We start from the raw sequence: 22541 nt of genomic DNA, 5'->3' as shown, positions 1-22541 counted from the left end.
TTACCCACTTGGGGGTGCTGTTTTATTCCTTTCCCATTGTAATGTAGTTAACGTACACCCTTCTCTGTTTGACACAAATACACTGACTACATGTAGGAGAAAAATGTTTTATTTTGTGTTATGAAATCTTCCCACGATTAATTTGAGAACAATTAGCCTACTAAAATAATCCTGCCTGAAATTGAGAGGGTTTGGCATTATTTGCAGGTGATGTTTCTCTGCTGCACTATAGGTCCACAATGCGTTAGACATCTGAAATGTACATGTTTTGCCAACAGTTCATTCAAGAATGAACTTAATTATTTTGTCACATGTGCAATGCATCAGCCTTTCATAGGATAGGACTCACACTCCAAACAGCAGTGAGCGAAAGAAATCAAATAAATTGTAGGACTCCTTTGTTTGTGCAGTACCTTAGAGTGGTAAACAAGTATAACAATTCATACATAGCCCAGTTTGTATAAAATACTACAAAAATATCAAGTCAATCTATGTGAAATATGTTTTTACATGATGAGACAGACACAATGAGATGCATTGTTATTTTCTGTTTAAAGAAAACAAACAAAAATCTGTATATTTCCAGATATATTTTCACTGCATAACAGCCAGTATTGCTGTTCATATATACTCTCTTATTACAATATCTAACAATAATTAACCATACATAACCAACTAAGAGTTTGAGATACAGTACAGACAAATGAATGAATGACATTGTCCTTTCTTGATCTCAACAACGCATGGCTGAATAAAATGGATTCCCAGGTTAGAAATGATAACCTGATAGTTTAGCATCATCTCTTACCAAGAGTTCATTACCCATTCATGTGTGTGAACCATCAGAAACATGGCCAACAGTTTGTCTGCTCCTCACGCTTCACTTTGGATCCTACTTCTTCTTGGTATCTTCTTCCTCCTCCGCCTCCTTCTCTTCCTCCTCAGCGAAGGAGATCTTTGATTTGCTCTTGAGCAGCTTGACCCCTGGGAATTGGACAGAGTGCTGTAGGGTCATATCAGAGAGATCAATAACTAAGAAACAGTCGCAGTATGTTCTAACAGCTCTTCACACAGGCACACACTGTCCTGTTCTAATACGCTACAGAGGATGATGATGGTGTGTGTGTGCAAGTATGATGCTGTTTGTGTCAGCACAGTGGTCAAATGTAATCTGTCCTGTGACCAGGCCATCAGTTAAGGTGGCTGGAACACTCCTCCCTGCAGCTAAGCAACAGCACAGAGAAGACGTCCATGTGTATGGAGATCTTTAAACGCTTTAGTCTATATCCGTTAACTATGACCAACATCAAGCCATTGACAGTAGTGTGACCAACTAGATTTGACAGTGTGAACTGATTCGCCCTCACAACGTCAACCACAGTGGTGAGCTGTATCTTCAGCTTTACATGTTCTGTAATGGAAACAACACAAACCTGAGTCAGGCCCACATGATTTGACTGTAGCCTTCCACATAAGCTACAGTCCAGTTCGACTAGACTTTCATATCAGGTACAGTGTGTTGCTGTGAGGGCCTTACCTGGGATGAAGGGAGGCTGGTGCTGGTAGGGGGTGTCTTTGCGCCTCGGTGTGTCTGCCAGTCGTGGCAGGGCCCCTGATAGCTCCTCTGCTAGGGCCAGCGTGTCTGTGTGAGTCTTGGCCAGCCTGGTAGGAGGCAGGCTGTCTCTGTCCTCACCATGGCCTCTAGAGCAGTCTGTGGACACACAGTATGGAACCTAAATAAATGGTGCTATAATACTTCACTTTAAAGGTCCAATATCAGATCATTTCTAGGTACTTTCTAGGTATGGTTATTACCATACTGTAATCATTTTCAATTCAAATCGGAAAAACAAACAAAAAAGCTTCTTAGCAAAGAGCAATTTCTCAAGCAAGAATTTTGCTAAGACTGTCGGACGGTTTGTGTGGGGAGGGGAAAACAGAAAATTAGCTGTTGGCATACAGGTTTGGAACTCTTATTAGTCGATTTAATTAATTTACCACATGGTGATGTCACTGAAATTTCAGGCGGTTTTTCAATCTCCAAAGCCGATGTGGGTAAGACCATTAAACAGGTTAACATTCACAAGGATTACCAGAACGCTTACTCAGAGCTTGCGCTGACCAGCTGGCAAATGTCTTCCCTGACATTTTCAACCTCTCCCTGACCCAGTCTGTAAAACCTACATGTTTCAAGCAGACCACCATAATCCCTGTGCCCAAGAAGCCAATGCTTTGAAAGGCTGGTCATGGTTTACATCAACACCATCATACCAGACACCCTGGACACACTCCAAGTTGCATACCCCCCCTAACAGATCCACAGATGACACGATTTATATTGCACTCCACACTGCCCTCTCCCACTTGGACAAGATGAACACCTATGACTAAAGCTCAGGGTTCAACATAATAGTGCCCTCAAAGCTCATCACTCAGGTACCTGGGACTGAACACCTCCCTTTACAACTGGATCCTGGACTTCCTGACGGGCCGCCCCAAGGTGGTGATGGTAGGCAACAACACATCCGCCACGCTGACCCTCAACACGGGGCCTCTCAGAGGTGCGTGCTTAGTCCCCTCCTGTACTCCCTGTTCACAACTGCATGACTCCAACACCATCATTAAGTTTGCTGATGACACAACGGTGGTAGGCCTAACCCCATAAGACGATGAGACAGCCTATAGAGAGAAGGTCAGAGACCTGGCAGTGTGGTGCCAGGACAACAACCTCTTCCTCAATGTCAGCAAGATAAGGAGCTGATCGTGGACTACAGGAAATTTGAGGGCCAAGCACGCCCCAATTCACATCAACGTTCCTCGGTGTCCATATAACTAAGGATCTATTATGGTCCAAACACACCAACACAGTCTTTAAGAGGGCACGACAACGCCTCTTCCCCCTCAAGAGGCTGAAAAGATTTGGCTCGGGCCCTCAGATCCTCTAACATTTCTACAGCTGCACCATTGAGAGCATCTTGACTAGCTGCATCAATACTTGGTATGGCAACTGCTTGGCATCCGACCGCAAGACGCTACAGAGGGTAGTGCGAATTGCCCACTACATCACAGGGGCCGAGCTCTCTGCCATCCAGGATCTCTATACCAGGCGGTGTCAGAGGAAGGCCCTAACAATTGTCAGACTCCTGCCACCCAAGTTCTCTCTGCTACCACACGGCAAGCAGTACAGATGCACCAAGTCTGGAACAAACAGGATCCTGACAGCGTCTACCACCAAGCCATAAGACTGCTAAATAGTTAGTTCAATTGTTAACCAAATAGCTACTCAGACTATAATTACATTTATCCAGAGTGACTTACAGAAGTAATTAGGGTTAAGTGCCTTGCTTGAGGGCACATAGACAGATATTTCACCCAGTCAGCTCAGCGATCCGAACCAGTGACCATCCCAACGCTCTTAACTGCAAGACTATCTGCCACCCTATCGGCATTGACCCTTTTTGCACTAACCCTTTCGACTCATCACATATGCTGCTGCTACTGTTGATCTATCCTGTTGCCTAGTCACTTTATTCCTAGTTATATGTACATATCTACCTCAATTACCTCAATAACCGCATATGGACTCATGTACTGATACCCGTTGTATGTAGCCAGTTTATCATTACTCATTGTGTATCTATTATTACTTTGTTTTTACTTTTCTATTATCTTCTCTCTGCATTGTTGGAAACGTCCCATAAGTAAGTATTTCACTGTTAGTCTCTACACCTGTTGTTTACAAAGCATCTTACTAATACAATTTGACTTGATGATTTAAACAGCGCTTACACTAAAATGGCATTATCATAATTTTCACAATTTCATAGTATTATTCCAACCTCATAGTATGGAAATGTATAAAATACAGAAATCATGTTTTTGATTGGACTGGGCATTTCATTTATTTGACCATCTGTTACAACAGAAAGTGGTCTCCTGCTGTGCTCTGAACTGGAGCATATTCAGCATTCAACTGAATTCAAGGCCATTGAGCCTAAAGGCTTTTGGCCATTGGATAATGTTTGGCCATGTTGGATATATTCTCATCCACCCCCTAATTAACAAGCCAAATGTGTAATGAAAAATGCAATAATTACTACAATAATATAGTTGCTATCTAATTGGACCAAGAATAGGCTGCTGTGTTCAAATGAGTTTATTTCGTGCCCATAGTCCGTGTTGCGCCACCTGACTAGTGACTATCCATTTGAGAGATGGGATGGTGTAGCTCTCTATCTGACTATCCATTTGAGAGATGGGATGGTGTAGCTCTCTATCTGACTATCCATTTGAGAGATGGGATGGTGTAGCTCTCTATCTGACTATCCATTTGAGAGATGGGATGGTGTAGCTCTCTATCTGACTATCCATTTGAGAGATGGGATGGTGTAGCTCTCTATCTGACTATCCATTTGAGAGATGGGATGGTGTAGCTCTCTATCTGACTATCCATTTGAGAGATGGGATGGTGTAGCTCTCTATCTGACTATCCATTTGAGAGATGGGACGGTGTAGCTCTCTATCTGACTATCCATTTGAGAGATGGGATGGTGTAGCTCTCTATCTGACTATCCATTTGAGAGATGGGATGGTGTAGCTCTCTATCTGACTATCCATTTGAGAGATGGGATGGTGTAGCTCTCTATCTGACTATCCATTTGAGAGATGGGATGGTGTAGCTCTCTATCTGACTATCCATTTGAGAGATGGGATGGTGTAGCTCTCTATCTGACTATCCATTTGAGAGATGGGATGGTGTAGCTCTCTATCTGACTATCCATTTGAGAGATGGGATGGTGTAGCTCTCTATCTGACTATCCATTTGAGAGATGGGATGGTGTAGCTCTCTATCTGACTATCCATTTGAGAGATGGGATGGTGTAGCTCTCTATCTGACTATCCATTTGAGAGATGGGATGGTGTAGCTCTCTATCTGACTATCCATTTGAGAGATGGGATGGTGTAGCTCTCTATCTGACTATCCATTTGAGAGATGGGATGGTGTAGCTCTCTATCTGACTATCCATTTGAGAGATGGGATGGTGTAGCTCTCTATCTGACTATCCATTTGAGAGATGGGATGGTGTAGCTCTCTATCTGACTATCCATTTGAGAGATGGGATGGTGTAGCTCTCTATCTGACTATCCATTTGAGAGATGGGATGGTGTAGCTCTCTATCTGACTATCCATTTGAGAGATGGGATGGTGTAGCTCTCTATCTGACTATCCATTTGAGAGATGGGATGGTGTAGCTCTCTATCTGACTATCCATTTGAGAGATGGGATGGTGTAGCTCTCTATCTGACTATCCATTTGAGAGATGGGATGGTGTAGCTCTCTATCTGACTATCCATTTGAGAGATGGGATGGTGTAGCTCTCTATCTGACTATCCATTTGAGAGATGGGATGGTGTAGCTCTCTATCTGACTATCCATTTGAGAGATGGGATGGTGTAGCTCTCTATCTGACTATCCATTTGAGAGATGGGATGGTGTAGCTCTCTTTGTGCACTATCTGACTATCCATTTGAGAGTCGTATAACAGGAGGATGATATAACTCTCAGTCAATCAATATCTAATGTAGATGTATATATATATATATAGAGTAGCCATGGCCTTTCCAGGAAATAGCTACCTCTATGAGTCAGCAAGCAGTTACTCTGTCACACGCTTCAGTGGGCTCTGTTTAGATATAATGCTGACCACAGACGATACACCCAGTGTTTCCTACTCTCCAGAATAAAAGGAGAATATGAACCAATGTCACCTGTGCTGTCTTGACGGCAGACCTTGTGAATGCAACGGTTTGTGTTGAAAAAAGTGGTGTGAGTGACGACCTGTACCTTTCATGGTGGGCGGAGTGTAGACGCTGTGTTTTCTCTGAGCGGGAGATGTCCCTGCACTCTGGGTCTGGTGTAGAGAGATGGAGGGGGAAAAAACGAACCGCATGAGAAACAACAAGCAGAGATCCCATTTCACTGAAGCTATTTCAGGAGCCAGGCCATCTCAGGTAATCAATGACAACTGCATCAGAGAGACATGCCACCTCATAGAACCATAGACTGGTGCTAGGGAGCATCCTGATAATGTTGTTCTTTGACTTTTATTTCTGCTTTTAAACAGAGCAAGGTAAACAGTTTGAACTACCTCTCCTTGATGACTTGTAGTCTGCTTGTCATCTGTGTGAGAGAAAAGCAGACATGAGTTATAGTACATTTGTCAGTTTAGCTAAAATTGTCAGCCTTAAAAAAAGGGGATACCTAGTCAGCTATACAACTGAATGCATTCAACCCAACCCCTCTGAATCAGAGAGGTGCTGGGGGCTGCCTTGCTCAGGGGCAGAATGACACATTTTTACCTCAGCTTGGGGATTCGATCCAGCAACCTTTCGGTTACTGAACTAGCGCTCTAATAACTAGGCTACCTGTCGCCCCAAAAAAGGAGCTATTACTCAACCCGTGGTTAGAATCTGTGTGCTGAGGTTCTGCTGGAACATTGTATTTCACCTGTGTGATGTGACTACAGTGGGAGAGCTGTAATGTTCATCATGATGAGCTCATGGCTGAGAGAGTTTATGGTTCAGTGTCCAGATCACTGCCAACATCCGGCTGTAATGGCCGACTGGTTTGCGCTAACTTCTCCTCCATTGATGTTTCTCTGAATTTAAATGTATCTTAGAAATGACAACCAGGGGTGATTCATATCACCATGAACATCAGCTGGAGCGAAACACCAATAATTCAATAAGTTATTGAATAAATGGCACTGGACAACATACGTAGCCTGAAAATCCAGACTGAATTCAGCTCCATCACGTTTGTAGTGCATAAACAGAAGACAGCACAAACATGTGTACCACAATAACATGACTATTTTGTTGAATGAATAGCATGGGTCAACACACGAGCCCTGTATTATACAGATGCTGGATCTTACTTTGATCACTCTTTTGCTGCTAAGAATTTTTCTGCACCTCAGGAAATGCAGATGAGCTTTGTGATTTCCATAAGCTCACTGAAAACATAACCATGTGTTAGTGTGGGTTAAGAGTATTGCATGTTTTTCTGTATCCTACCTTTGACCAGCTAATAGCCTAACCACGATCAAGCAACATTCTCGACTAAACGTTCAAATCCTAACGCTGCAGGATTGTTTTGCCGTGACAATATACAGTAAAAGTCAGAGGTTTGGACACACCTACTCATCATTCCAGGGTTTTTCTTTATTTTTAATATTTTCAACATTGTATAATAATAGTGAAGACATCACAACTATGAAATAGTACATATGGAATAAAAATAAAAAGTGTTAAACAAATCTAAATAAACACTACCGTTCAAGAGTTTGGGGTCACTTAGAAATGTCTTTGAAAGAAAAGCACATTTTTTGTCCATTGAAATAACATAACATTGAACAGAAATACCGTGTGGACATTGTTAATTAGCCTTTTAAAATGATAAACTTGGACGAGCTAACACAACGTGCCATTGGAACACAGGAGTGATGGTTGCTGATAATGGGGCTCTGTACGCCTGTCTAGATATTTCATAGAAAATCAGCTGTTTCCAGTTACAATAGTCATTTACAACATTAACAATGTCTACACTGTATTTCTAATCAATTTCATGTTATTTTAATGGAAAAAAATATATATATATATAAAAAATTAAAAAATAATTTATAAGTGACCCCAAACCTTTTAACGGTACTGTATTTTATATTTGAGATTCTTCAAAGTAGCCAGCCTTTGCCTTGAGGACAGATTTGCACATTCTCAACCAGCTTCATGAGGTAGTCACCTGGAATGCATTTCAATTAACAAGTGTGCCTCGTAAATTTGTGGAATTTCTTTCCTTCTTAAATGCGTTTGAGCCAATCTGTTGTGTTGTGACAAGGTAGGGGCAGTATACAGAAGATAACCCTATTTGGTAAAAGACCAAATCCATATTATGGCAAAAACTGCTCAAATAAGCCAAGAGAAATGACAGTCCATCATTACTTCACAACATGAAGGTCAGTCAATACGGAACATTTCAAGAACTTTGAAAGTTTCTTCAAGTGCAGTCACAAAAACCATCAAGTGCTATGATGAAACTGGCTCTCATGAGGACAGCCACAGGAAAGGAAGACAGATATTTACCTCTGCTGCAGGGGATAAGTTCATTAGTTACCAGCCTCATGAATTACAGCCCAAATAAATGTTTTAGAGTTCAAGTAACAGACACATCTCAAAATCAACTGTTCAGAGGAGACTCTGTGAATCAGGCCTTCATGGTTGAATTGCTGCAAAGAAACCATTACTAAAGGACACCAATAATAAGAAGAGACTTGCTTGGGCCAAAAAACATGAGCAATGGACATTAGTCCAAATGTGAGATTGTTGGTTTCAACCGCCGTGTCTTTGTGAGACGCAGAGTAGGTGAACGGATGATCTCTGCATGTGTGGTTCCCACTGTGTAAGGGCTATTTGACCAAGAAAGAGAGTGATGGAGTGCTGCATCAGATGTCCTGGCCTCCACAATCACCCGACCTCAACCCAATTGAGATGGTTTGGGATGAGTTGGACCGCAGAGTGAAGGAAAAGCAGCCAATATGTGCTCTACCTGACATGATGACTCCTTGCTGTCCCCAGTCCACCTGGCCATGCTGCTGCTCCAGTTTCAACTGGCCTGGGCCCTAGGACCATGTCCCAGGACTACCTGACATGAGGACTCCTTGCTGTCCCCAGTCCACCTGGCCATGCTCCTGCTCCAGTTTCAACTGTTCTGCCTTACTATTATTCAACCATGCTGGTCATTTATGAACATTTGAACATCTTGGCCACGTTCTGTTATAATCTCCACCTGGCACAGCCAGAAGAGGACTGGCCACCCCACATATGCTCTCTCTAATTCTCTCTTTCTTTCTCTCTCTCGGAGGACCTGAGCCCTAGGACCGTGCCCCAGGACTACCTGACATGATGGCTCCTTGCTGTCCCCAGTCCATCTGACTGTGCTGCTGCTCCAGTTTCAACTGTTCTGCCTTATTATTATTTGACCATGCTGGTCATTTATGAACATTTGAACATCTTGGTCATGTTCTGTTATAATCTCTACCCGGCACAGCCAGAAGAGGACTGGCCACCCCACATAGCCCGGTTCCTCTCTAGGTTTCTTCCTAGGTTTTGGCCTTTCTAGGGAGTTTTTCCTAGCCACCGTGCTTTTACACCTGCATTGTTTGCTGTTTGGGGTTTTAGGCTGGGTTTCTGTACAGCACTTTGAGATATCAGCTGATGTACGAAGGGCTATATAAATAAATTTGATTTGATTTGATTTGATATGTGGGAAGTCCTTCAAGACTGTTTGAAAAACATTCCAGGTGAAGCTGGTTGAGAAAATGCCAAGAGTGTGCAAAGCTGTCATCAAGGCAAAGGGTGGATAATAACATATTTTGATTTGTTTAACACTTTTCTGGTTACTAGATGATTCCATGTGTGTTATTTCATAGTTTTGATGTCTTCACTATTATTCTACAATGTAGAAAATCGTAAAAAATAAAGAAAAACCCTTGAATGATTAGGTGTGTCTAAACTTTTGACTGGGACTGTAGATTAAATTAAGATTCTACATCTGTATGTAGTTCTCTGTGGCCAATACTGTACATGAACTGACATCAAAACATGTGGAGCACATTAACATGGCCAAGGGTGTTGTTTGAATGGCACGGAACAACAGACAAGCATTGGATGTGACTACAAAACAGCTAAACATGCAGAGCACATGATATGTATTGGACAAAAATGAAACCTTGTTCTGTAGGCCTATGTTGCATTCTAAGGCCAACACAGTACGTGAACTAAAGGCAGCAGCAAAACGTGTGGACCACATTATCAGCATGTTACTACCATATAACACATCCACTCACAACAATAGCTGAATGAAGTCAGTGTGTCTCGGACCATCAAGCCTTCGGGCATGGGAGGGTGATGACGTCATAGTCTCCGCTGTAGTGGGCAGGGGAAAAGAGCACTGGCATTCCCTGGGGTCATGTAAGGCTGCTATGACACTTTACAATGCATATATAACACTATACATCCTCTGACACCCTTCAATCCAGCCACTGTTATAGGACACCAGTCATACTACTGGGTCTGCGTCCAAGGAAAATGACCAGCTGTTTTTACACAAGAGGAGAGAGTTGACGAGCTGATGGCAAATCAACAGTGAGCCTTATAAAAATCTAAATTGGCCAGAGGGAGAGTCTTGTATTAGCCATTTCCAGGTCCATGGGTTTCACACATTATCTCTGTTAGGGAGAGTGTTCAATTAAAGCCATGGACACTGCAGCTCAAAATATCTTGATAGCACATCTGGTTCTCAATGATAAAATTCTGATTCAGGACACCCAATAATCCAGAGACACAACACTACAGTAAGGTTCAGTATTAACCTTCAGAAGTGGCCTCTCTCCAAGAGACACAGTTTGGATGACATTCACAGGGAAATATCAGCAAGACAAAGAGTTGCTTGTAGCAGAAATAATGCCTGTGAATGAATAGGGTCCCACGCACACCACCTACAGTATGCAGCCCACATACACAGACACAGTTGAGCAAAACAAGTTTCACTCGACTACACAACACCATCCATTCTCATTCACAGCACACAGCCAGTAACTCCCAATGGGATCTCTCAGGATAATGTAATGGTAAAGGGCCAGATAGCATAAATACTATCAACTAAGCAAAGAGTTTGACAAGACAACTAGGCTGGAGGAAACTGTCCATATGCCCATGGAGACAGAGAATAGAGGGATAGAGGAATGGAGAGATGGAAGGAGGGATGGAACCAGGGTCATGGTGGGAACAGAGCTGTCACATTGGCAGTGGTTACCTACGCCTGCCATAAAACACAGACCTGGCACTGAGGAGACAGAAATACATGCACCCAGCCAAGGATAAAGAAATCAATGGATAAAATGAAAGGTGATGTAAAACACACACATTCATACATTCTGACTATAGTGCCTCTATAATACTATAATGCCTCTAAAGCTGGCTGCTGGATGAAGGTCCTACGACTGGCTTCTGTCAGACAATTTAATTGCCACCCAGTAGATTTGGGTTAGCTGGTTTGTCACAAACAGGAACGTCCCAAATAGCACCCTACTCTCTACATGGTGCACTACTTTTGACCAGATCCTTATGGGCCCTGGTCAATAGTAATGCACTATAAAGGGAATATGGTGCTATTTGGGACGCAGACAAGAACACCCCTTACCCTCTGCCAAAAACTCTCTCTGAGGAGAATATGGGACAGCACACCCTCCATCAATTAACAGTACCAACCCTTTCCCTTCCTCTGCACAATGGGAAAAATAAAACCTGTACGTTCATACTGATGAATTAGCACAATGGGAAAAATAAAACCTGTGTGTTCATACTGATGATTCAGTACAATGAGATAAATAAAACCTGTACGTTCATACTGATGATTCAGTACAATGAGATAAATAAAACCTGTACGTTCATACTGATGATTCAGTACAATGGGTAGAAATTCACCATGTCCAGTGGGGCAAAAAAGTATTTAGTCAGCCACCAATTGTGCAAGTTCTCCCACTTAAAAAGATGAGAGAGGCCTGTAATTCTCATCATAGGTACACTTCAACTATGACAGACAAAATGAGAAAAAAAATCCAGAAAATCAAATTGTAGGATTTTTTATGAATTTATTTGCAAATTATGGTGGAAAATAAGTATTTGGTCACCTACAAACAAGCAAGATTTCTGGCTCTCACAGACCTGTAACTTCTTCTTTAAGAGGCTCCTCTGTCCTCCACTCGTTACCTGTATTATTGGCACCTGTTTGAACTTGTTATCAGTATAAAAGACACCTGTCCACAACCTCAAACAGTCACACTCCAAACTCCACTATGGCCAAGACCAAAGAGCTGTCAAAGGACACCAGAAACAAAATTGTAGACCTGCACCAGGCTGGGAAGACTGAATCTGCAATAGGTAAGCAGCTTGGTTTGAAGAAATCAACTGTGGGAGCAATTATTAGGAAATGGAAAACATACAAGACCACTGATAATCTCCCTCGATATGGGGCTCCAGATCTCACCCCGTGGGGTCAAAATGATCACAAGAACAGTGAGCAAAAATCCCAGAACCACACGGTGGGACCTAGTAAATGACCTGCAGAGAGCTGGGACCAAAGTAACAAAGCCTACCATCAGTAACACACTACGCCGCCAAGGACTCAAATCCTGCAATGCCAGACGTGTACCCCTGCTTAAGCCAGTACATCTCCAGGCCCGTCTGAAGTTTGCTAGAGAGCATTTGGATGATCCAGAAGAAGATTGGGAGAATGTCATATGGTCAGATGAAACCAAAGTAGAACTTTTTGGTAAAAACTCAACTCGTCGTGTTTGGAGGACAAAGAATGCTGAGTTGCATCCAAAGAACACCATACCTACTGTGATGCATGGGGGTGGAAACATCATCCTTTGGGGCTGTTTTTCTGCAAAGGGACCAGGACGACTGATCCGTGTAAAGGAAAGAATGAATGGGGCCATGTATCGTGAGATTTTGAGTGAAAACCTCCTTCCATCAGAAAGGGCATTGAAGATGAAACGTGGCTGGGTCTTTCAGCATGACAATGATCCCAAACACACCGCCCCGGCAACGAAGGAGTGGCTTCATAAGAAGCATTTCAAGGTCCTGGAGTGGCCTAGCCAGTCTCCAGATCTCAACCCCATAGAACATCTTTGGAGGGAGTTGAAAGTCTTTTGTCTGTCATAGTTGAAGTGTACCTATGATGAAAATTACAGGCCTCTCTCATATTTTTAAGTGGGAGAACATGCACAATTGGTGGCTGACTAAATACTTTTTTGCCCCACTGTACATACCTATCTATCAAACCTCTCTTCTAGACATGCACATACGCACGTGCAAGGCCTGCAAAAATCCACCCAGACACGAACACACTGTTCAGGCCACCCAGCACCTCACAGAACACACACATGCTCACATGCACACAAATGCACAAGCACACACAAACTGATGATTTATCAAACCCTGTGTGCTGTAAGATATGTTGCCAGCTAGGCTGTGCCAGGTTATGACATAGGGAAAAGCGGTCAGATACAACAACACTATCTCATGTCATGACATAACGATAATGATAACCATTCACATCCTGTTCCCCTCAGTCACGTGATGTTGAGTATGACTGTGATGCCTGACTGGGAGCTCTGCTTGCATGCCTTTCTGTTCTGTACTGGGCAGCCTGAACAGTGCGTGTTTGTGTGTCTGGGTGGGTTTTTGCATGCCTTCTGTGCTGGGCTGTACAGCAGGCTGGGATGTGGTGTGCAGCTGGGCGATGCGTGTGAAGATGTATGTTTGTCCATGATCACACAGTCAAGTCACACAGGGTAAAGGTCAAGGTCACCAACAGGGTGTTGATGAGGCTAATGAACCAAGCTTTACCCTGGAGGCCAGAAATATCTGATCTCACTGCCTTCCAGACGCAACATAAGGAAATAGTTGGTAGATTGGTGTGTGTCATGTGGTTGAAGGTTGAATTTCTGCTATCTATCAGGTTTGAACTGAATAACGTACCAGTGTTTGATTACAGACAGATACTGTACTCTCTTTTAGAGACCAATCATCTCTTATTTGGTCCTGCTGGTCTCTTCGCACTGCCTCAGAGTCATCCACAGCTATACCTGGGGAGCTTTCTTTGGCACAGGTCCTCTCAGTCTTACTCTATTATGACCTTTCAAAAGCAGTGGGGAGGAAGGCCAGAGTGTGGACAAGGCAGCCTTTGCTATGACTGTGCTGCAGCCTGCTAGGGTATGGGCTGTGACTGTGGCGAGGTGGCAGGCTGTGCTGGAGGCTGAGCTATAAGCTGTGGCTGTGTTGTGACTATAGCTGTGCAGTGTTGCAGTCTCCATATGCTGACGCCACAGGGAAGGTATTTGTGCTGATATCACATTGTGACCCTCCATGTTCTGGATCTCTCACTCAAGGTTAGATTCCACTCTCACTGTTTCATGATGACACAACAAAGATAAAAACACTCGCCTTGCCGCTTCCTTTTTAACACTCTTCTCGTTACTCCCATTTACCAGAGCTGAGATCGCCCTCGATCCATCATTCCCCCCTCAGACATCTTATAGTTTAACACTCTTCTCGTTACTCCCATTTACCAGGGCTGAGATCACCCTCGATCCATCATTCCCCCCTCAGACATCTTATAGTTTAACACTCTTCTCGTTACTCCCATTTACCAGGGCTGAGATCACCCTCGATCCATCATTCCCCCCTCAGACATCTTATAGTTTAACACTCTTCTCGTTACTCCCATTTACCAGGGCTGAGATCACCCTCGATCCATCATTCCCCCCTCAGACATCTTATAGTTTAACACTCTTCTCGTTACTCCCATTTACCAGGGCTGAGATCACCCTCGATCCATCATTCCCCCTCAGACATCTTATAGTTTAACACTCTTCCCATTTACCAGGGCTGAGATCCCATTCACCAGGGCTGAGATCACCCTCGATCCATCATTCCCCCCTCAGACATCTTATAGTTTAACACTCTTCTCGGTACTCCCATTCACCAGGGCTGAGATCACCCTCGATCCATCATTCCCCCCTCAGACATCTTATAGTTTAACACTCTTCTCGTTACTCCCATTCACCAGGGCTGAGATCAACCTCGATCCATCATTCCCCCCTCAGACATCTTATAGTTTAACACTCTTCTCGTTACTCCCATTCACCAGGGCTGAGATCAACCTCGATCCATCATTCCCCCCTCAGACATCTTATAGTTTAACACTCTTCTCGTTACTCCCATTCACCAGGGCTGAGATCAACCTCGATCCATCATTCCCCCCTCAGACATCTTATAGTTTAACACTCTTCTCGTTACTCCCATTCACCAGGGCTGAGATCGCCCTCGATCCATCATTCCCCCCTCAGACATCTTATAGTTTAACACTCCATTTTGTGTAGCCCACAATAATAGTCTTCGAGCCCTCATTAAACCCATGTTTACATAACTCCTTTATATCCCACAGCTATTCATTAAATGTCAACAGACAGATCTGAAAGCAAACACTTAAGATGATTTACATAAATGAGAGCGAGCCAAATCTCGTTTGTGTTTCTCACTATCAATAATGAGCAAGTTGGGAACAAACAAAAAGTCTCCAAATTCAAACGACCCTCAACAGGAGCACAACAAATCAAAAACCAAACAACTGTCATATGAAGACACACATCATTTCCATGACAGTTTAGAGTCATGCTGAGTGTAGCTTGGCAACATTCAGACCACACATTACATTTCAATACAGGAAACTACCGAAATTCCATTTTCACTGTTTTTCATGGAGGGCAATTGGAATGTCTATTTCCTGAATTGAATGAGATGAAATTTAAATTGACCCCAACCCTGTTTTTCACACAGGAGAAGTATCTTACTTGCTGCAGTTAGGTCTGGTGGAAGATAGATGGCATGGGTGGCTGGTGTAGGTCTCCTCTTACGGATCTGTTTGGGAGAGACAAGACAGGGTGGGATAGGATAGGGTCGCAGGTCGGGACAGGACAGGGTAGAGCAGGACAGGGTAGAGCAGGACAGGGCAGAGAGACAGGACCGGGTAGAGAGATGGGGCAGAGAGACAGGATAGGGAAAAGTGTTGTTAAAGTGTGGCTTTGAGTATAGCTGGAGACAGACAACAAACACCAGTCACTGCTGTGTGTGCATGTTTTACAAAGTGATAGACTAGAGTTCAGTATCAATAAAATCCCTAGTCTAGGTTATGGAGAGGGGTGGGTGTGGAGTTGGTGGGGGGAGTGGGAGAGGTTGGCCAAAGCTTTGGATGAAGCTATTTTTCTATAACCACTATGGTGACAAATAAGGATACAATGGAAATAGTTTAGTCTGGAACTATACTTTTCCCCCAAGGCACTAAGACATTGCAATAAAGTCTAGAAAACTAAGATTGTGACAAATAATTCCAGAAAGTGGAGGGGGAAAACAAGCCTTCACTCATCTTTCAAGGAGTTCACCATTGTCCATGACATAAAACAAGTTTCCCACACCTGCATAACATGATACAAGTAAAGCTTCTTCTGCCAGTCAGTGTCAAGATGAGCTAGTCCTTTTAACTCAGATTCCCAGGTTGCAAAAATGCAACAGGTCCTAAACCCATGTCTAACACTACTTAGAAATACATCTGAGTCTACGGAGATGAACTAAGTAGCATTTGTTGTGCGTCATGTCTTTACGATGTGATTATGTAGAAGAAAAAAAGAAATTGAGAAAACATTCTGAGCAAGAGCAGGAAGAATTTTGTAAGTGCTGCAATTTTTGGGGGGCAAAAATGCTTGGGTCTCACAGGGATAAGCCCCACACTCTTTCAGCGAGCCCACCATAACAATATCATTCCATTACCATGTCATAATGGTTATCACATTTATTAACATATCATGTAGAAGCGGATGTTTTCACTTACATGCTCCGATGCCTGAGGGTCCAGCTGACTCTGTCGGACAGGTACAGAAAACTGGATCTTCTTAGGACTGTTGGGCTCCATGTTGTGAGAAGATAGAGAGAAAGAAAGATCGAGGAGGGAGGGAAAGTAAGAGAAAGAGAGGAAGAGGGGACTGTGTTGGGAGCAGCTGCACATACTGTAGCAGCAGCAGCCTCTTCTGTTCCTCCCCCTTCCTTATGAGCCCTGTGATAGCTTTAGTGGACAGCCCAGCCTGCCTCTCCCCTGCCCCCGTCAAAGAAAACGAGAGAGAAAGAGAGATGCACTCCACCTCACACACTCTTCTAATGCCCAGTCCACTATAGCAGCCACAGCCAGTCGCCCTCGTCTCCCAGCCCTTGACTCAGACAGACCAACAGCATTCTCTTTAGCCTCTGCTGGGTCAATTGTTCTATCTTTGATGAAAGCCACAGGCCAGTCTGAGTCTCCGATATCCCTCTCCCCCTCCCTCCATCTCTCTCTCTCTGAGTATCATGACATCATGGCCCAGAAGTGCAATATAATCCCCCGAAGGGACCAGGCAGGCACAATGTTAAATATTGATAACCCAAGTTCAGGAAACCATTGCCCCCCGCTCTCTCCATCTTCCTCCATACTTTTCTCTCGTTGACCTTGTGCTCGCTTACTCCCTTCTCTCCCTCTCGCTACCTCTCCTTTCATGAGTGGTATGTGAACCTTGAGACAGTAGAGTTGTCTGAAAAAGGCCTAATATGCTCAATCCCGCAGGCATGTCATAGTTTATACAATCACTCGTCTATATACACAACCATTCAAATGTTCAGGGTCACTTACAAATGTCCTTGTTTTTTAAAGAAAATCATTTGTCAATTAAAATAACATCGAATTGATCAGAAATACAGTGTAGACATTGTTAATGACTATTGTAGCTGGAAACGGCAGATATTTTATGAAATATCTACATAGGTGTACAGAGGCCCATTATCAGCAACCATCACTCCTGTGTTCCAATGGCATGTTGTGTTAGCTAATCCAAGTTAATCATTTTAAAAGGCTAATTGATCATTAGAAAACCCTTTTGCAATTTTGCTACCACAGCTGAAAAATGTTGCCTGATTTAAGAAGCAATAAAACTGGCCTTCTTTAGACTAGTTGAGTATCTGGAGCATCAGCATTTGTGGGTTCGATTACAGGCTCAAAATGGCCAGAAACAAAGTCCTTTCTTCTGAAACACGTCAGTCTATTCTTGTTCTGAGAAATTAAGGCTTTCCACGTGAGAAATTGGCAAGAAACTGAAGATCTCGTACAAAAATAGATGTTGAATTAACGTCTGTGCTAAGTGGGCAACTTTTATAGTATTTTGTTTTGTCGCAATTTGGAAAATTGACCTACACATATGTTGTTTCCACCAGGCCTGTTGAAAAAAAAAATCCAATATGTAGTTGAATTAATTGCATAAGGTTTGGCTGGAAACCTGGTTCATGTTAAAGAAATGTATTTGTGCATATCGGGTCAGAGTGGGAAAACCCTGTGTCTATTTCGGAATGGGATACTGACTACCACCACCATATATCCTCATATTTCAGATCAGGGGGTTGCTCCAGCTTCCAAATTCAAAAGTGTGCATTTTCAAACCACAAACCCTCCAAAAATGTGCGTTCTAACTAAACAGAGATGTTTAATCCATCGTTCCACTCAGTGCTCTAGTCTAGAATGCAGGAAAATACAGGTCAGTTCAAGAGGATTCCATGTTAAAACAGCTTTCTTTACCCCACATTTTTATAAAATCACATAATAGTCATTGCATTCATCCAAACGATATTATAGCCTTATATGCTTGAATTGGACAGCATTGATGAAATACCAACGCTATAATAGGTGTGTTGGAAAAACGACCTGCTCCCGACACCCATAATTCATGAATAAGATTTATTTGATTTCATTCATCATTAATGTAACCACAATGTTTAAATACATACAAATAAATAACATGTTTATTTGTGGATGATGTAGTAGTCTGCAAGGACTGACCAAAACTTCAATTTAAGTGAAGTGGCAAAACAACAACATTCTGACATGCAGTCCACAATGAGGACTGTGATGAACCATAAATAACCCTAAATGACCCATTTCTCTGTGTCTGGCATCTGTCTAGAAATGGCAGAAGATCCAAGCTAGAATGAGAAGACAAAACACAAGTATGCTGATGTAATGTTCAATGTGTCAACGTGCTGTACACAGAGAAACCATAATAAACAATATAAAGGAGCACTTAAGAGAAAAGTAATAACCTCAGCAACACAGACCTGTTATTAACACCACACCAAGTCAAACTGAGTGGCACACAAACAGGCCCACAGTCCCAGTGCCCATGGTTGGGGCAGTTCTGCGTCTCAAATGGCACTTTATTCCCTACTGCACTACTTTAGACCCTGGTTAAAAGTAGTGCACTATGTAGGGAATAGGATGCCATTTGAGACGCAACCAGTGTGTTTTCCCTTTGCCATCAATGGTGCCCATTTATGCTCAGGGATCATTCTGGGCCTCTAAACACGTACGACCTAGGAACACCTAATACCTCTGGAGGAAATGCCAGAGAATTAGAGGCAGGGCCTGGAGGTGTTGAGCGGGCCGGACAAGCGACTGGGTGCCACCTCAGGGGTGATGCACAGTTCAGCATATAGGGGAAAAGAGAAGTTATAAGTTGCATGTTTGTCTGTGCTTGACCATTAGTAAGTACAAGTAAGCTACAGGTAAGTACAGATCATCTACAGCTATGTATTAAGTGGGTCATTCCACCAAATTAGTCCCTTTTGCATTCCTTCAATGTTTTAGGTGCACCAATACTTAATTAACAAACATTATGTACATAATTTGTCCAAACCGGAAACGACAAGTTTAATTGGGTTGCATCAACTACTGCTTTTAAAAAGCACCACTTAAATGTATGCATTATACTCATTTCACACCTTTGTCCTGGGTTGTGTTCATTAGGGTAACAATTGAAAACGTTATTTTTAAAGATTCTACAGAAAGTCCAAATCAAATCAAATTTAGTCCCTGCACGATGCAATCAATTTTCCTCTGTTTGGTGCCTAATGAATACGACCCAGACGCGTGTTTTTGTTAGTGTCTCACATTAAAAACAAACAACAATTCATACCTGTATTTCTTATCTTAAATAGACATTAAAAACCACTAAATGTATTTGTCCTGAGATATCTTCTTTAAAGGGGTAATAGAGACAGACAGGTGGCCTGAACTGGAGAGTAGAAACACAGTAGAATTAACAGTATCTTGTCTGATAGAGCTCGATATAGTCTTTCTACTAATGATATTTTCAAGTTCAGAGACAGTGAAATGTATTGCATAGTTAGTTCCAGACCTGGGTTCAAATACTTTATCTGACCTTGCCTGGCTTAATGAGCCATTAGAATAGTCCCAAAACGGCAAACCTGCCCATCTGGCACTACAGGCAAGCTGAGCAAACAATCAAAGTATTTAAAAGACTTCAAATAGTATTTGAAACCAGGTCTGATTAGTTCTTCATAGAGATGGCATTAGAAGAGGGCATGGTAATTTACAGCTGACACTAAATTCCCATACAACCATAATCATCTTCTAACTCTATTTTTCACCTTTAGGACATGAGACACACCCTGATTCACATCTGTGTGCTTAAATACAACCCATACACAACGTCAGGATCATATCATAACATAATAACAATGTCACCAACAACCAGAGATGGAATTGGAGAAAAGTCACTCTGGGAACTTACTGATCCTAGAATTTACCGTAAAGTAACAACCCAGTGAAAATATAACTTTTAAAAGTTTATGTTCTGTTAACTTATATCCCCCCAAAATTGTTGACTCTTCCTATGCTCATATGTTGCCAGCATGAATTGAAAAAAATAAAACACAAAAATGCTTGCCATTTCCTCATAGAACCTTATGTCATCTCCATGAGGAGGAGATAGCCAATCAGCGGTCTACTAGCATTAATATTTTTAATGACCGGGTATATGCCCACACCATTCTTTTGTTGGGGTACACCCATAACATTCCAACACAAAAAAACAGCTTTTTAACACTTAATTTTAAAAAATAGAAGGAAAACTATTTAGCTCATATTGTAAGTAATTATAAGTCATGTTTCACAGATATCTGGAAACACTGGGCAGTTAACTTAAACAATTATTTTACTTTGCGAACTCTAGTTCCCCTCCAATTACACCCCTGTTGACAGCACATGAGTAATGCAGTAGTTAGTCATTCTGAGTGTTTGAAATAGGACGGTTAAGACAGAGAACAAGACAGTTCACTATAACAGCAAGTATACAGCAGCATTAGTGTCTCCAAGGCACACAGCATACAGGTCTTAAGATACAAGGGAACTCATTTATAAACCTTTGGCAGGTACAAAATAAATTGCAAAAAATGTGTGTGCCAATTTTCACACAAAAGTTGGCATTTATAAAAACTGAACTTGATGTAAAAACATGCTCACCTTCTCGCAGACTTCAGACAATGCTTATGCAGATTCTAGTGGTTGAAATATTGTATTGCAAGCAGGCAAGTACATTTATATTTTGTGCAAATGGAGGATATGGACACGCTTATGCATAACAATAAACTGGTTAATAACAAGATGCAATCATTTTCCATTAGTGAGTAAAGAGAAAATATATTTAGTGTATCTTTGCATTTTAAAATAATTAGACACTCATCTATATCCCTGGCTACTATTTATTATTTATTTCCATGATCATTGCATAATCAATTCCTCAACTTTTCTGTGATGGTGTCATACTCACGAGGTAGCCTATATCGGGCAACAACAGGAATAGCATTCATCTCATATCTGATTTAATTGGACCCACTTCACAGTAGTAAATAGATAATCTATTTCAAGTATTTTGCTCTATGCCATCCGATCCAGAGCGCAGTAGTATTAACGGTGGAACAGATGGGTTGCAGGTTACTGTAGCCGACATCTGAATACTGTAATTTAACATTTCTTGAGTAGACAATATTGCATTTATACACATAATACATATTTTCATAACTATTGCAGAATAAATTCTTCACCTTTTCTGGACATTATTGGTCCATATTTCTGAAGTAACCATAGCCTACAAAAAATGACCATGCGCATCTCTCATTTAATTAAGCCTATTAGATAAGCTATTTTAATTTAGAACTAAATTAAAATTTACCAGGTGAACAGGTGCATTATAGTGTGTATGTCTACCATTGTAAGTAGAGAATGTTTCAGAATGAGGGCAGTGTAGCATCCTTCAGAGAAAAAGTAATTGCAAAACATTAGGCCCAATTAAATTAAAACTGTCTGCTCACAGCTCAACAGCAATTTGCAATAGTTGTTGTCTTTCATTAACTTTTTGTCTATCAGATAGCCTAGGCCTACAGCAAATGTCATTGCAAAAGTGTAAAATTCTGCAATCACCTCCAAAGACATTTGATCAAGTTCGCTGTTGCCATTTCCTTTAGAAAACTGCTCAAATACTTCAAAAGTATACAGCGAATAAGGGCATTTTTGTCACCATAAAAGGTAGATGGGTGTTTTTCAGACAGAGTACTGATGCTCTTTCACTCACAGTTTCAGGACGGGTGTGATTTATAACAGTAAACATACGTATGCCAAGTTTATAAATCTCTATTTTTGTATGTATGCAGTCTTTTCAGAAATGGCACATGCAGATATTCAGATATTTAGTGTGAAATTTACGCAACGGTTATAAATGAGGCCCCAGAGTATCTGTCAGTCAGCAGACTACCGAGGAGAAGAAACCATCAAAATAAAAGAAATCTGCCTATATGGTTGAAAACACAGTGTTAAGGTATCTGTCATCAGACTCTCTGGAAATAGTAGAAACAGTGGTAAAAAGGTTGTTGGGCTGTTCAGTGTATGGCTTCACCAGTGTTCAGGTTGAGTAGAATGGGTAGACTTTACCAGTGGTTGTCTTCAACTGCAGGAGAAAACAACAACACTCTTTACACATTGAGAAATA

The 22541-nt window shown here is 42.0% G+C and overlaps 2 protein-coding genes across 3 annotated transcripts in view; both read right to left on the bottom strand.

Moving 5' to 3' along the window:
* Positions 1-99: 99 nt before the first annotated feature.
* Positions 100-16891, bottom strand: LOC124044035 (protein phosphatase 1 regulatory subunit 1B-like). Of its 2 annotated transcripts, none has more exons than XM_046363355.1 (6): positions 16514-16891; positions 15480-15546; positions 6150-6181; positions 5846-5912; positions 1538-1711; positions 100-1003 (listed from the first exon to the last, which is right to left on the bottom strand). In XM_046363355.1, exons 1-6 carry the CDS (start codon positions 16685-16687, stop codon positions 942-944), a joined length of 576 nt encoding a protein of 191 aa, XP_046219311.1. In that variant the 5' UTR covers positions 16688-16891; the 3' UTR covers positions 100-941. The 2 variants fall into 2 exon arrangements, with proteins under 2 accessions (XP_046219311.1, XP_046219310.1); XM_046363354.1 differs by having other exon boundaries at positions 100-984; positions 16514-16877.
* A 1530-nt stretch (positions 16892-18421) lies between these two features.
* LOC124044432 (protein ITPRID2-like) overlaps positions 18422-22541 on the bottom strand; it is a 66257-nt gene continuing 62137 nt past the window's right edge. Inside the window, exon 19 of the mRNA XM_046364070.1 lies at positions 18422-22499. The gene's annotated coding sequence lies outside the window, so the exon portion shown is untranslated. The remainder of the gene's footprint in view (positions 22500-22541) is intronic.

This window comes from Oncorhynchus gorbuscha, linkage group LG09, assembly GCF_021184085.1.
Source record: "Oncorhynchus gorbuscha isolate QuinsamMale2020 ecotype Even-year linkage group LG09, OgorEven_v1.0, whole genome shotgun sequence".
Classification (NCBI taxonomy): Eukaryota; Metazoa; Chordata; class Actinopteri; order Salmoniformes; family Salmonidae; genus Oncorhynchus; species Oncorhynchus gorbuscha.
The sequence above is the reverse complement of the archived record's forward strand: the minus strand, read 5'-3'. Positions and strand labels throughout refer to the sequence as shown.

Coding starts and splice junctions, on each gene's coding strand:
- LOC124044035 (XM_046363354.1), bottom strand. CDS start 16,687: ATGTGCAGCTGCTCCCAACACAGTCCCCTCTTCCTCTCTTTCTCTTAC. Junction 15,547..16,513: donor ACCCTCAGGCATCGGAGCAT/GTAAGTGAAAAC, acceptor TCTCCCAAACAG/ATCCGTAAGAGGAGACCTAC. Junction 6,182..15,479: donor ACCAGACCTAACTGCAGCAA/GTAAGATACTTC, acceptor TCTCTCACACAG/ATGACAAGCAGACTACAAGT.